The sequence below is a fragment of the Hippichthys cyanospilos genome, chromosome 3, assembly GCF_059441005.1.
Source record: "Hippichthys cyanospilos isolate Australia breed blue-spotted pipefish chromosome 3, RoL_Hcya_1.0, whole genome shotgun sequence".
Taxonomy (NCBI): domain Eukaryota; kingdom Metazoa; phylum Chordata; class Actinopteri; order Syngnathiformes; family Syngnathidae; genus Hippichthys; species Hippichthys cyanospilos.
This window is the reverse complement of record NC_142371.1, coordinates 15,609,915-15,623,238: the sequence shown is the minus strand read 5'-3', so window position 1 is coordinate 15,623,238 and position 13,324 is coordinate 15,609,915. Positions and strand designations below refer to the sequence as shown.

The 13,324-nt window shown below is 41.5% G+C and overlaps 1 protein-coding gene and 1 long non-coding RNA gene across 9 annotated transcripts in view; one reads left to right on the top strand and one right to left on the bottom strand.

Annotated features, from left to right (window-relative positions):
• LOC148425860 (CUB and sushi domain-containing protein 3-like) overlaps window positions 1–13,324 on the bottom strand; it is a 627,928-nt gene that overhangs the window by 146,589 nt on the left and 468,015 nt on the right. For all 4 annotated transcript variants that reach the window (XM_088410975.1, XM_088410976.1, XM_088410977.1 and 1 more), the window contains 2 exons: window positions 10,763–10,957; window positions 8,235–8,408 (listed from right to left, as the gene is read on the bottom strand). In XM_088410975.1, coding sequence (XP_088267101.1) covers window positions 8,235–8,408; window positions 10,763–10,957 — 369 coding nt within the window. The remainder of the gene's footprint in view (window positions 1–8,234; window positions 8,409–10,762; window positions 10,958–13,324) is intronic.
• The window catches only part of LOC148425865 (uncharacterized), a 39,531-nt gene continuing 29,875 nt past the window's right edge, over window positions 3,669–13,324 (top strand). The window contains exons 1-2 of one of the 5 annotated variants that reach the window (XR_015865114.1): window positions 3,669–3,848; window positions 5,106–5,182. This is a non-coding gene — a long non-coding RNA (uncharacterized LOC148425865). Of the gene's footprint in view, window positions 3,849–5,105; window positions 5,183–7,534; window positions 7,592–10,684; window positions 11,552–13,324 lie in introns of those variants that run through there. The other 4 variants (XR_015865116.1, XR_015865117.1, XR_015865118.1 and 1 more) reach the window with 4 other exon arrangements.

Below are 13,324 nucleotides of genomic sequence, written 5' to 3'. Positions count from 1 at the left end.
AAAATTTGTAGCCTTATGTAGGACCTTGACCCTACAAAAAAGTCAGCGCGAGCCATGTGCTCAGATGTACAAAAAGAGAGTTATGAATTTTTGAATGTGCACTTTTGGCCCGTTTTTGCTCATTTGCAGGTCCAAAACTGTTCCTTTTTTCTCCCAAACACTTGACCTGATCGACTTCAAATTTGCTGTGATGTTTTATCTGACTGTGAGGCACAATTTTTCAAATTTTTGTGATGATCCGCCATCAAATATGTTGGGGACGGGGCTTTATATTATGCCTTTGATGATTACTTTGCCACATGTGAAACAAACCTTTATAACTCAGCTTTACAAGATTAAAAAAATCTGCAACTTCACAGACACATGGAGACTCAAGCCCTTAACACAAGTGTTTAAAAAAATCTTCAATTGCTTATAAGGCCATCTAGTGGCAAACAAAAATGTCAGTCTGATGTCTCGCCAAAACGAACAAAGTTGCTGTGTTTGGTCCCAGATGGTCTTACCTTTTCTAAACTTCATATATTTGATGGGTTTCCAATGCGAAATACACCTATCAACGTATTTTTTGTTATAGTGCGAGCACCACCTAGTGGCAGCCAAAAATATAGCATTTTTTAAACGTTTTTATGTGTTTAGCATAGCCCTTTGAAGTAATATCGCTGAAATGAAGTCTGAAAAGCCTCTAGACAGCCTTGCTGACCTCCACCAAATTTTTCAAAGTTTCGATAATGGGCGTGGCCTCTACGACCATTTTCATTCTGAAACTTTATCTGTCCAGTAAAAGTTGCTGTAATTTGACCCAGATGATCTGATCTTCTCACAATTTCACACATTGGATGAAAATATTTTCCTGAACATATCGACAAAAACACATTCCAGTTTAAAGCTAGCGCCACCTAGTGGCTGCAAAAAATGTAATTAGTCGAAAGATTACAGTCAATCCTGTTTGGTTTGACCTACAGCTATGTAGGCAAATGAAGGACTGCAAGACCTACAAAAAAGTCAATAGAAGTGATGTGCTAGGATGTACAGAAAAATTGTTATGAATTTTTTTAATGTGCAGTTTTGTCCCATTCTTACACATGAGCTGGTCTCAAACTAGTGCCTTTTTCTCTTAAACAATTCACCCCATTACCTTCAACTTTGGCATGAATCGTTACCCAACTAAGGGGCACACATAGTCCAAATATCGTGAAGATCTCTTGACATAAAAGATGGGGGCGGAGCTTCAAATTATGTTTAATATTTCCTTCGCCAAGAGTGACAAAAATCTTAATAACTCAGCTATGACAGCTTCAAACCATCTGAAACTTTCCTGGGACTTTAAAACTTTCAAATTATTTACAGTGCCACCCAGTGGCGGACAAAAATCTCATTTTTTATACTTTTATGTACTGTGAAATGCCTGTTTGACTAATTGAACTCAAAAATGGTCAGAAAAGCTATAACACATTGGAACATTAAGGTTCTCAACTTTTAAGTCTTTTCAATAAAGGGCGTGGCCTCTATGCAAACTCAAAATCCGATGTCTCACGAAAACGGTAAAAGTTGCTGTAATTGGACCTAGAAGATCTGATATTTTTAAAACTTCATATATGGGATGGGAGTCCAATGTGAAACACACCTACAAGCCTATTTTTTATCATAGTACGAGCGCCACCTAGTGGCAGCAAAATATATAGCAAATCCTTAATGTTTTTATGTACTCTGCTGAGCCCCTTGAAGTGATATCCCTTAAATGTTTTCTGAAAAGCCAGTGGCCATGCCTTATGCCCTCCTCAAATCAGTACGATGTTTCGACAGTGGGTGTGGCCTATATGGCATTGTAAATCACAAAATTGGAATAATAAAAGCTGCAGTAACTCCACCCACATTGTCCCACCTTATCTAAATTTTACATATTTGGTAAGAGTCCTGCACTGAAGTCATCTACAACTACTTTTTCATCGTTCATAGTCCTTGTTCATACCCCGACCTGTTCATACCCCAACGTGCACAGGTCTGCGAGGGCCCTTTATAGCTGCTTGCAGCTCTAGTTATTCTTATTCTTCTTCTTATAATTATTCTCCGAAATGAATCACATTTTTGAGGGCCTAAACATGCACGAAAAGTCCCCAAAATTTGCACACTCGTCTGGCCTGCTGTAATATTTGATATTTTGGTATTTTCATATATAAAATCAAAAAATTAGATTTTTAGCACTACCTATAGTCCGAAAATTCTACTGGGTCCCGGCCTATTTCTTTTAGAGCTTAGGACATTTTTAGGCATATGTAGGACCTCAAGTCCTACAAAAAATAGTGCCATATGCTAGGACGTACAGAAGCAGAGTTATTTTTTATGTGACTTTTTGGACCGTTTTTGGATGTTTGCAGGTACAGATCTCCTCTTAATATTTCTTAAACGGTTGACCTGATCCACTTCAAATTTGGAATGCCCCATTGTCAGACATAGGGGCACAGCTGGGCAAAATTTTGCGAAGATCGGCCAACTTATATGATGGGAGCAGGGCTTCAAAATATGTGTTTCAAATTTCGTTCACCATGAGCGACAAATACCTTAATAACTCCAATGTGCCAACTTCAAAAAATCTGAAACTTTACACAAAATATACTCGTTACTTCCTTAAAACATCTGCATGATCATTTTCAAATTAAATATAGCGCTACCTAGTTACAGACAAAAATTTCATTTTTTCAACTTTCATATATTGTGCTAAGCCCGTGAAAGTAAATGAACTGAAAATTTGTCAGAATAGCATCGAGACATGGAGGATGAACTTTACTCAATTTTACGACGTTGTGATAAATAGAGTGGTCTGTACGCCACCTCAAATTTGGATGTTTCCCCAAATCGGTAAAAGTCGCTATAATTGAACCGAAACAATACTAAAACTGCAGCCAGTTCCGACCCGTTTGACCTAGAGCTACGAATTATTGTAGGCATATGTAGGACCTCATCACCTACAAACATATCATGGCATGCCATATGCTACGATGTGCAAAACCAGAGCTACAACTTTTGAATGTGCCATTTGGCCCGTTTTTGTATATTTTTCGGTACGGAAATCCTTGACCCAATAAACTTCACTTTTGGCGTGCTCCATTATCTGACATAGGGCCACAACTGAGCAAAATGTCATGAAGATCGGCTAACATATATGATGGGGGCGGGGCTTCAAAATACGTGTTTCAAATTTCCTTCGCCACAAGTGACAAAAATTCTTTCTTGTACTGTGCAAATCCCGTTTGAGCTAATTAACTGAAATTTGGCCAGAATAGTGTTGAGGCATGGAACATGACTGTTCTCAAATTTTACGACTTTTTGCCAATAGTCGCACTGTCTCGCCACATACGAACAAAGTTGCTGTAATTTGACCCAGATGGTCTTTTCAAAATTTCATATAGTTGATGGGAGTCCAATGTAGAACACACCTACTAAAATAGACCCCTTTATGGCGTACCGGACTTGGGGGGCGGGGGTTGAAGAATAGATCTCCCTCCATTAGGGGGCAGTGTTTCATTAAGTACATAGTGTCCCTATAAGGGTGGGCACTAGGACCATGTCTCTCACCCAGTAGGCATGTTGCAATGACCTTTGATGCTTTGAACCTGTTGGCTTTGTCTTTGATGATTAGGACTGTTGTGACAGTTTTGTGATGGCATGCGAAGAGTAAAGATATACACCAGCGTAGTCCGACGTAGACCAGCAATGTGTGGTTTCTTAGCATTGCCACAATAGCTAAATTTGTCTCTGTGCCACATTCCACACAGAGGCATGTTTATGTTGTAGTGGTTTTGAATTTTTTGTGGGTTGTCAGATGTTCCTCATAATTACTCTGAATGATGGTAAGTCCAAAACGATTTATAAACACAAATATTAACACAATGTCAAGGTTACCATTATTTTTACATTTCTATTTACTCTGTTTATCCCGTTGAATTGGCGACAAAACAAAAATCTAGCTACATTTTAATCGTGATGTACTTTGTTGAGCCTGTCGAAGGAATATGTAATGTTTAATCTGTCTCAATCTACCATCAATTTATGTCAACAATTTGTGATCTACCATAGATATTTCATCAATTATCAGAATCTGCAAATCACTATAATTAGTACGCAATGAATTAAACTTTTCTTCACCCAGTGGTGTGTAAGGTAAATGGCAATCTTTGTATGCAGCAATTCCTATAGGAGCAGTTATTAAAACACTAATGCTGTCAGGATGGTGACAAATAGTTGACAACAACCTTGTTGCTTCATATTGAGTTGCTTTAATTAGGTGACTTTATCCCTCTACTGGCACCACCTGTAATATATGTGTATAGCATCAGGATTTTTGCCTGCCACCTTTTCTAAGCACCATTGTTGAACTTTATACAAAACTATAACGATAGTTGTGTCTGATTGAGGGATCTAATTAACACCAAGCCATCACTACTGCTCATTATGTTTGTTCTCTTTTCTATATGCAAACAGTTCACATCAATAGCAAACCCCAAATACATCTTTGTTATTGCTGCTCCAATTACTCACAATACACTACCTCACAACATTCTAAAACTACTTGAATTGCTACTTATCATCCCCTCCTTGCTCATTTTGTTCCCACACCACTAAGCTGTCCATATCAACTTGCTTTAAATGCATGCAACAATTTTCTGTGCTAAATACAATTCTTTTACTTTTATACATTCTCCTTCTGCTTGCATCTAATTTTTCTAAAAAAATATTGCACCCATTGTAAACAAATGCTAATTAAACTTTTGACCTTTTCTACCTTTTTCCTTTTCTACTGTTCACTGCTTATGTCGTGACGAACGCGGACATAGAACCACTGCGAGGGCCCGTAACAACTGCTCGCAGTTCTAGTTATAATTTATTTGCACAGCCCCATGTTAGTAAGTGATGTGATGTCAAGTTGCTTTTGAGTGACAGTCAAAGATGTAGTGATCAAGAGATTCGCTGCCACTCTCTTTACCATCTTGAATGCACACTTTTAATAAGATGGCCTCATCCAGTTGGGGATATGTGTTTATTTATTTATTTTACTGATTGAATTGTGCTTTTGCATGTGGCAGCTGAATATTTATTATGTGTTCCAGCATATCTGGCAGAGGCCCCTGTAAGAAGGAGTTTCAACTCCCATCTCCAGCGGAATTTCTCCTACGTCCCAGGGAAGGTGAGAGACATTGAGTCCTAGCGGACCATGTTCAGGGCCTCCATTGTTGAGGCGGATGACCGTGGTTGTGGCCGTAAGGTCGTCGGTACCTGTCATGGGGGCAATCCCCAAACAGGCTGGTGGAAACCAGCGGTAAGAGATGGTGTCAAGCTGAAAAGGGAGTCCTATCAAGACTTCTTAGCCTGTGGGACCCTGGAGGCAGCTGACGGTTCCGACTGACCAAGCGGAGTCTTCATGTGCTTTGCAGATTTGGAGTAGGCGTTCGACTTTGTCCCTCTGTCCCATGCCCCACCTCCAGGTGTGTCCCTCAGGGAGCTCTGTGAGAGTTGCTTTGGGAGTATGGGGTACCGGGCGCCCTATACGGGCTGTTCGGTCCCTGTATGACCCTGTATGTATCAGAGATTGGTCTCCAATATCCGGCAGTAAGACAGACGCTAAGGCTGCACTTTGTCACCAGATATCTTACTTTTATGGACAGAATTTCTAAGCGCAGCCGAAATATTAAGGCGGTTCGGGTTGGGAACCTCAGCATTGCATCTCTGCTATTTGCGGGTGATGCTGTGCTGTTGGCTTCCTCAGGCCGTGACCTCCACCTCTCGCTGGGGGGGTTCGCAGCCAAGTGTGAAGCGGCTGGGATGAAGATTAGCACCTGCAAATCTGGGACCATGGTCCTCAGTCAGAAAATGGTGGAGTACCCTTTACAGGGTTGGGCATAAGGTCCTGCCACAAGTGGAGGAGTTCAAGTATCTTAGGGTCTTGTACATGAGTGAGGGCAAGATGGAACGGGAGATTGACAGGCAGATTGGTGCAAAATCCGCTATGATGCAGACCCTGTACTGGTCTGTCATGGTGATGTCGAAGCCGTGCAAAAAGGCGAAGCTTTCTGTTTACCGGTTGATCTACATACCTGCCTTTACCTAAGCATTCTCATATCACACCAGTACTGGCTACCTATTCCTTTCAGAATAAAATATTTAAATACAGTGAGCCCCCGGTTTACGAACTCCCTCTTTATTGAACTTTTCATCTTACGAACGGGGGCCGGGGCGTTTTTTTAGTCCCCGTCTTACGCACAAACCTTTCATCTTACGAACAATCCAACACGCCGTCAGAGCGTCCGCATTAATTTTTTAGCTTTGCTGCGTCAACAAAAATAACTGTTCTTGCATGTGACAGATAACACCGATATGCTATTGGTCTTATAAAGTCAAAGTCACAGTCTCAGTCACGGTGTCAGTCACAGAGATGCCGATATGCTATTGGTCGATTAAGTTCACAGTCCCGGTCTCAGTCACGGAGATGCGGATATGCTATTGGCCGGCGTCACATCAATCACAGAAATGCCAATATGCTATTGGCCAAACGCCTTCATCTAGCTTGATGGCACAGCTGGTCGGTGTGTTGTGAAGACTTTGCAAACTTTATCTGTTAGACATGGCTTCTAAAATTGTAAGTGGCGGTAAAAGAAGAAGTAAGAGGATGATGACAATAGAAACGCAGCAGGAGATAATAAAAAAATACGAAGGAGGCGCAAGCATAGTTAACCTTGCTAGTGAGTATGGCCGTAACCGCTTGGCAATCTTCTAAGGGCAAGACTTTCTTTGCCAGGGGACGGACCTTGGTCATGAAGGAAATTCATATTTTTCAAACTCAATATATCAATAAAATAGTGTGTACATGGAACTGTGTTATTCTAATAAAGATTGAGATGATGTAAAGTCAGTATAAAGCAGATATGGTCCTGGCCCAGGGGAAGTGGGGACAAGTCGGCACCTCCAAAAGGAACAGATGGCATCCCCCGACCAACATTAAACCAGGAACAAAAGGCTAGGTGTGGCCTTCAAGAGAAGATATCAGTCAGGGTTTTATGGTGCTCAGACTTCCTCCCGCTTCAAAGAATGGCCGGCAGAACAAAGACTTTTGAAGACACCATCCCCACGCAAACAGACCCCCGCGCACGCACACACGCACACACCGACAGGCACGCACGCACGTGCACGCACACACACACACACTTGCAATCCACAGTGGGACTAGATGACCCGGAAGGGTATAAGAACTGAATGTTGACGGTGAAAGGTTGCCATTTTCTGCTCCGACCCGTCGCAGGACTGGCCCGAGGCCTCGTGTACTTTCCCACTCTGTCTGGATTAAATCAATTGTTTCACTATGTTGTGGTATGGGCGATCTTTCAACAAAAACGAACACGCTAGGAACTAGTTTAAGGCAAGTAGCTTTTTCTAGATTCCTTCAGTCAACAACAAAATGGAGAAGCTTCTTCTATTATGGATTAAAGAGAAGGAAATCGCCGGTGATATGTTCTCGTTTAAGAAATTAAATCAATAAATTCTGCAGGTTGGTCTCTGCTCCCCTCCACCTCCACCCAGCTCAAGTCACGTCGCCCCAAAGGTGAATGTCATTTTTCCTTTGTATATTTATGTTATTTAACTGTACAGTAGATTATGTTACTAATTTTTAATATGTGTATAAAGTCGTGATGTTTTTACCTAAGGTTTTTGCACGCGTTGCACGCATTCACTAATTAACATAGCATAACACACATATACATATATATATATACACACACACATATATACATATATATACATATACACATATACATATACACATATACATATACACATATACATTGTATATATATATATATATATATATATATATATATATATACACATATACATATATACATATATATATATATATATATATATATATATATACACATATACATATATATACATATATATACACATATACATATATATACACATATACATATATATATATATATATATATATATATATATATATATATTTACATATGTGTGTATATATATACACACATGTTGATTTCCAACAAGCTATCCAGAACTAAAGTAAACTTGGAAATACAGTAGTTCTTCTTCGTTTACAACCATCAACTTAAGCCAGTAAAATGACAACCATTTTTGCTTTTCTGGCCTTGTTTGCCAAAATATGAAGTCCCATTCGAAAATAAGACTTTGGTTTTGAAGTTTGTCAGAACACTTACCCAGGCACTGAGTTTCTGTTCCACTCCAAAGTCCAGACAAGAGACACTCTCTCACAGTTGATCCAGTTAAAACATAGCCAAAGTTGCAACTGAAAATAGCTGATGCTCCAAAGGTAGTCTGTGTCCCAATTTTCTTCCCATTAGGTGGAATGGGCAGTTTACCACATGAAATGACTGTAAGGGATAAAAAAGTAGTAAGACTTAGACTTTTTTTTAATTGTCGGGGATTCATGTCTGTTGTGAATCCCACCCTCTGGTCAAAGACTTTCTTAATCTCATTGACTCTTTTAATCTTAAACAACACGTATCTGATCCTACACATGAGAAAGGACACACTCTAAACCTCATATCATAATTTGGATTGCAACTGACTGTCACTGAGATCTGTCACACACATATTTCCAATCACTTTGCTGTTTTATTCAAGATTTCTCTGCCTCTCCGGCTTGTCAAACAGTGTGCCATGGACCGCCGAGTGTGCACATTTAACTCCTTAACTGCCTCTGAGTTTGACAGCCTTTAACCATTCTGTGCTATGTACACAGGACTACTACAGAAGGACATGTACCCTTTTGAGCTATGGGGTACCCCAGCGTTTTATTTTGGCAACTCTCCTTTTCTCTATTTGTATGTTGCCTTTGGGATCCATTTTTAGAAAACAAAATGTCCATTGTTTTGCTGATGATGTGCAAATCTATCTGCCATTAAAGATAAATGAGCCATACTCTGTCCAGGTCTTAGTAGACTGCCTTAGTGACATCCGGTCTTGGATGGAAGGAAATTTTCTTTCCTTAAATATGTCATGGTCGGGCGGCGAGTCGGAGAAAAATGCTGGCGTCATCGCGGGGGTAGCGGACCCAAGGGCAAGGGGGCTTTGAGGCAGGGAATGCATGTAACAATCCATGTTTATTGAAACATGGGGCAGGCAGGAACAAAAGCGGTGAAAACGACAAGCCCATAAAAACTTACAGGCAGGCTGGCAAGACGGAAATCAAACATGAACGAGCAGGCTGGCGGGGAGACTAGGGACGACACAAGACTGAATATGAGGGGTGAAACGCAACTATGACCCGACAGCTGTAACGAAAGACTGGCTTAAACACACGTACATACTAATAAGAGACGCACGACGGCTGGGAAGGGAACAATGGGCAGAGGGAACGGATTGGTGGACACACGAGGGGCAGGTAACGCAGACAGACGGACTGAATCAACACTAATGCAGGGTGACACGAGGGGATGAAGCATAAACTATATAAGCAGAAAACAACAGAATCCCCCAAAATATATCCACAACCAAAACCCAACAGAACATGACAGAATAAAAGCAAAACTGAGAGAATTTTATTCGGCCAACAAAATCTTCTTGATGGCTATGACAGTGCCTTTGGGAATTTAAAGTCTCACTGTCATCCTTTTTGCAAGAAACCTTGGTTTTATTTTAGACGGTGATTTTAAATTTGAAAAGCAAATTAGCTCAGTCAAAACAAGCTTTTTTCAGTTGAGACTCCTATCAAGAGTAAGGCCATATCCCCCCCACAAATAGTTTTGAAAAATGTATCCATACTTTTGTTACAGCACGCCTGGACTATTGTAATTCCTTGTTTATTGGTCTCAACCAGTTAGCACTCCACTGGAAAAAGCGCGATCATGTTAGTCCTGTCCTTGCATCCTTGCACTGGCTGCCCATTCATTTTTGGATATATATATATATATATATATATATATATATATATATATATATATATATCTGGGTCAAGTTGGTAGCTTTCCGAGCCACCTTTCTCATCTCAAGTTTCACCACAAATTTTTGATCGGATTCAGGTCCGGACTCTGATTTGACCATTTTAAAACATTCACATTATTGTCTTTATCCATTTCTTCACTACCTTGGCAATTCATTTCGGATAATTGTCCTTCTGACCATCCAGTTTTAGCTGAGCTAGAGTTTCTCAGCAGACTCAGGTTCTTTTGAAGAATTACAACGTAATCCTCCTTCCTTTATAATTTCCTCAACCCTGACAAGGTTCCCTGCACCACTGGAGGAAAAGTGTTCCCATAAAACTATGTTGTCACTACCATGGCAATAGCATGGGAAAGGTGTTTTTTGGCTCATAAGCATCTCCTTTTTTTCTCCAGACTTACTAATTATTCATGGGCCCAAATATCTCTAACTTTGTCTCACCAGACCACAGGATGGTTGACCTCACCTACACTCGTCATTCCTCGTTATGACAGAGATGGATATTGTAAAGTTATTAGCCCGCAACAGGGATAAACCAGCAAGGATTGAGGGAGGTAAATGACGTTCCAGCTAGGTAGGCAACATAACTTTGTCTTGAGTTCAATCATATTGATTTGCTGCAGTATAATTAATTATAATTAATTATAATTAATCAATGAAAAACTACATAAGTGAAACCATTCCTTCTGTTATCCAAAAGTCAGTATGCAATGTGGTATCTTACACCTGCGTGCATTGTATGATCCCCCCCCCCCCCAAAAAAAAAAAAAAAAAAAACACTTACTTTTGCATTGGGGCCTATCATTTCTCCAACTCCAAACCCCATTGTCCAGACACTGGATGTGAGCAGGGCCAACAAGGAAGTAACCTGGATTGCAGGTGAACATTATTTTTGTGCCATATTCAAAGGAAGATCCATTGACTATACTCCATTTTCCATGGTCCAGCAAAAATGAGTTGAGGCTAGGGCACAGCATAACTGAGCAATTCAAAGGAGAAAGACGACAAATGAATTATTCATATGCACTAGCATTTTCAATCATGTCATCTGACATTGTTCCTAAACTGTGTAAACAACATACATGTGCATTAGAGCAGTGATCCCCAACCCCCAGTCCGTGGATCAACTGGTACCGGGCTGCGTGGGCTGCACCCGAAATAATGTTTTGGAGATGATTTAGTTTAATGGTACGCGCATACCGAACGCGAATGAGGTGAAAAAGCAGGGAGTTTTGTATTGTAGTCAATAAAGTTCGCGTGACTGGGCGCGAATGCACGCCGGGCGACGCGATGGACGGAATGGAGCGACGCGAATGGCCACGCGCGGTCAAGTTAAGTGAAATTTCGCCTTTCGCGTTTTTTTTTTTTATTTCATGTTTCGCGTCGCGACAGCAAATCAACTTCGGGAACATTTAACGGCTCATGCAGGGGGCCAGGAATGAATCATGGCGGCCGCTTCGCGGTCATCGGGAGCGATCCAACACGGCCAGCTGAGCTATCAATACAAAACAGAGCCAAGCAAGAGCACTCACCTGGCTTGTAGAAAGGCGGAAGCGAGAACTTGGAACAACTGGTATGTGCAGCGTTTGCTTCACTTCACAGCTGTTGAACCGTAGTTACTGTGCTAAGCTAACGATAGCGCAGCATTGTCAGCACATTTAGCTTGGTCTCGGCCACTGCGAGATTGCGACATTGCAAACTTTTGGCGCCGCCTCTGACCGCAGTTGATGTTACATAAATTACATACATAGTGAGAAGGATGATGAATGGAATAAATGTAAGCGTTGGTGATCAAGAGGTTGGGGACAACTGCTTTAGAGACTATATAATGTGTAAAAACTTGATGTAAATATTTTTTTTCTATGAACACGTTTCTAAATCAAAGCTTGAATTATTATCTGCAAAACAATTTTGCAACTCATCAACTTAATATATGGGGCAACTTAATGGAGCTTTTTGTTTTCTTTTTTTGGAGGTTATTCCAGGAACCTGAAGCTGTTTTGTGCCTGCTCTGGGTCTACCCTGTGTGATTTCCTTGTTCACAGGGCCTCCTTTTTTTTCTCGCGGGGGGGGGGCATCACAACTGACGGTGCTCTTAGTATGGTGGTGGTGTGGGGGGGGGCATCACAACTGACGGTGCTCTTAGTATGGTGGGGATGTATCGGGGTCTAATAGGACGTATAACCGGGAGATGGAAGAACGGGGTCTCACCGCCCCGCTATAAGTCCACTGCCCTAATTCCCCAGCAAGCACTGTGCTGCAAAGTTTTGAAGTGTGATTCTCTCATGAAGGTTGTGGTGTCATGTATAAACTTCATTAGAGCAAAGGGGTTTAAACACAGGCAGTTCCAAGAATTCCTGTCTGAACTAGAATCTGCGCACAGAGATGTGTTGTACTACACAGCGGTCTGATGGTTGAGCCGGGGTAGAGTTTTGAGCCGTTTTTACGAGCTGCTACCTGAAATGAACACATTTCTTTATTCACAAAACAAAACGGTGCCAGAGCTGATTGACCCAGAATGGAAATGGCACCTCGCATATAACTACAAGGCCAGTGGAAACTCATTTGCGACATGTATTCCCACATAAAAGCTTTTGAGGTGAAATTGAAGCTGCTTTTTGGACAAGTGAAAAAGCACAGCTTCATCCATTTCCCTCTGTCACGATGGGGCATGGCGGTTTGAGGAGGTGCGGGATGTGGGAAAAGCGGAACCAATCAAAATGCAGGACTGACTGGGGTAAGGCTCGAGTGAATGTGATTTAATAACAAAGGCGGGGTTGAAGGAATCGAAAAATACAAAGTACAAACCAAAAACGTTAAACTGAAGCTGACTGGGGGCGACAAGAAACGGGAGGCAGCACGGGAAGGAGGGCAACGCGAGGCAAGACGGCGAGGAGAAGACGTACAAAGACCCGACAAGGGATGAGGCAAAACACTGGGGCTTAAATACTAACAGAACTAATGAAAACGCGAGACACCTGGGAACAACAAGGGGCGGGGTAGCTGACTGGAGGACACACACGGGCGACAGGTGAGGTTGATTACAGTAATGACACGCGGGGAAAAACACAGTGAACCTGTAACTTAAACTAAACAACTCAAAACCCACAACAAAACACAGACAGATCATGACACCCTCCTACACAAAACCTCTTTGCAGAGAACCCACCGGTCCCATTTCCAGTTGACTGGGCGCGAATGTACGTCGGGCGACGCGATGGACAGAATGGAGCGACGTGAATGGCCACAAGCGGTCACGAGAAGCGAAATTTCGCCTTTCGCGTTTTTTTTTTTTTACTAATTCCGCATGGGAGCACTGGAAATATTGAAGGCAAATAATAAGAGG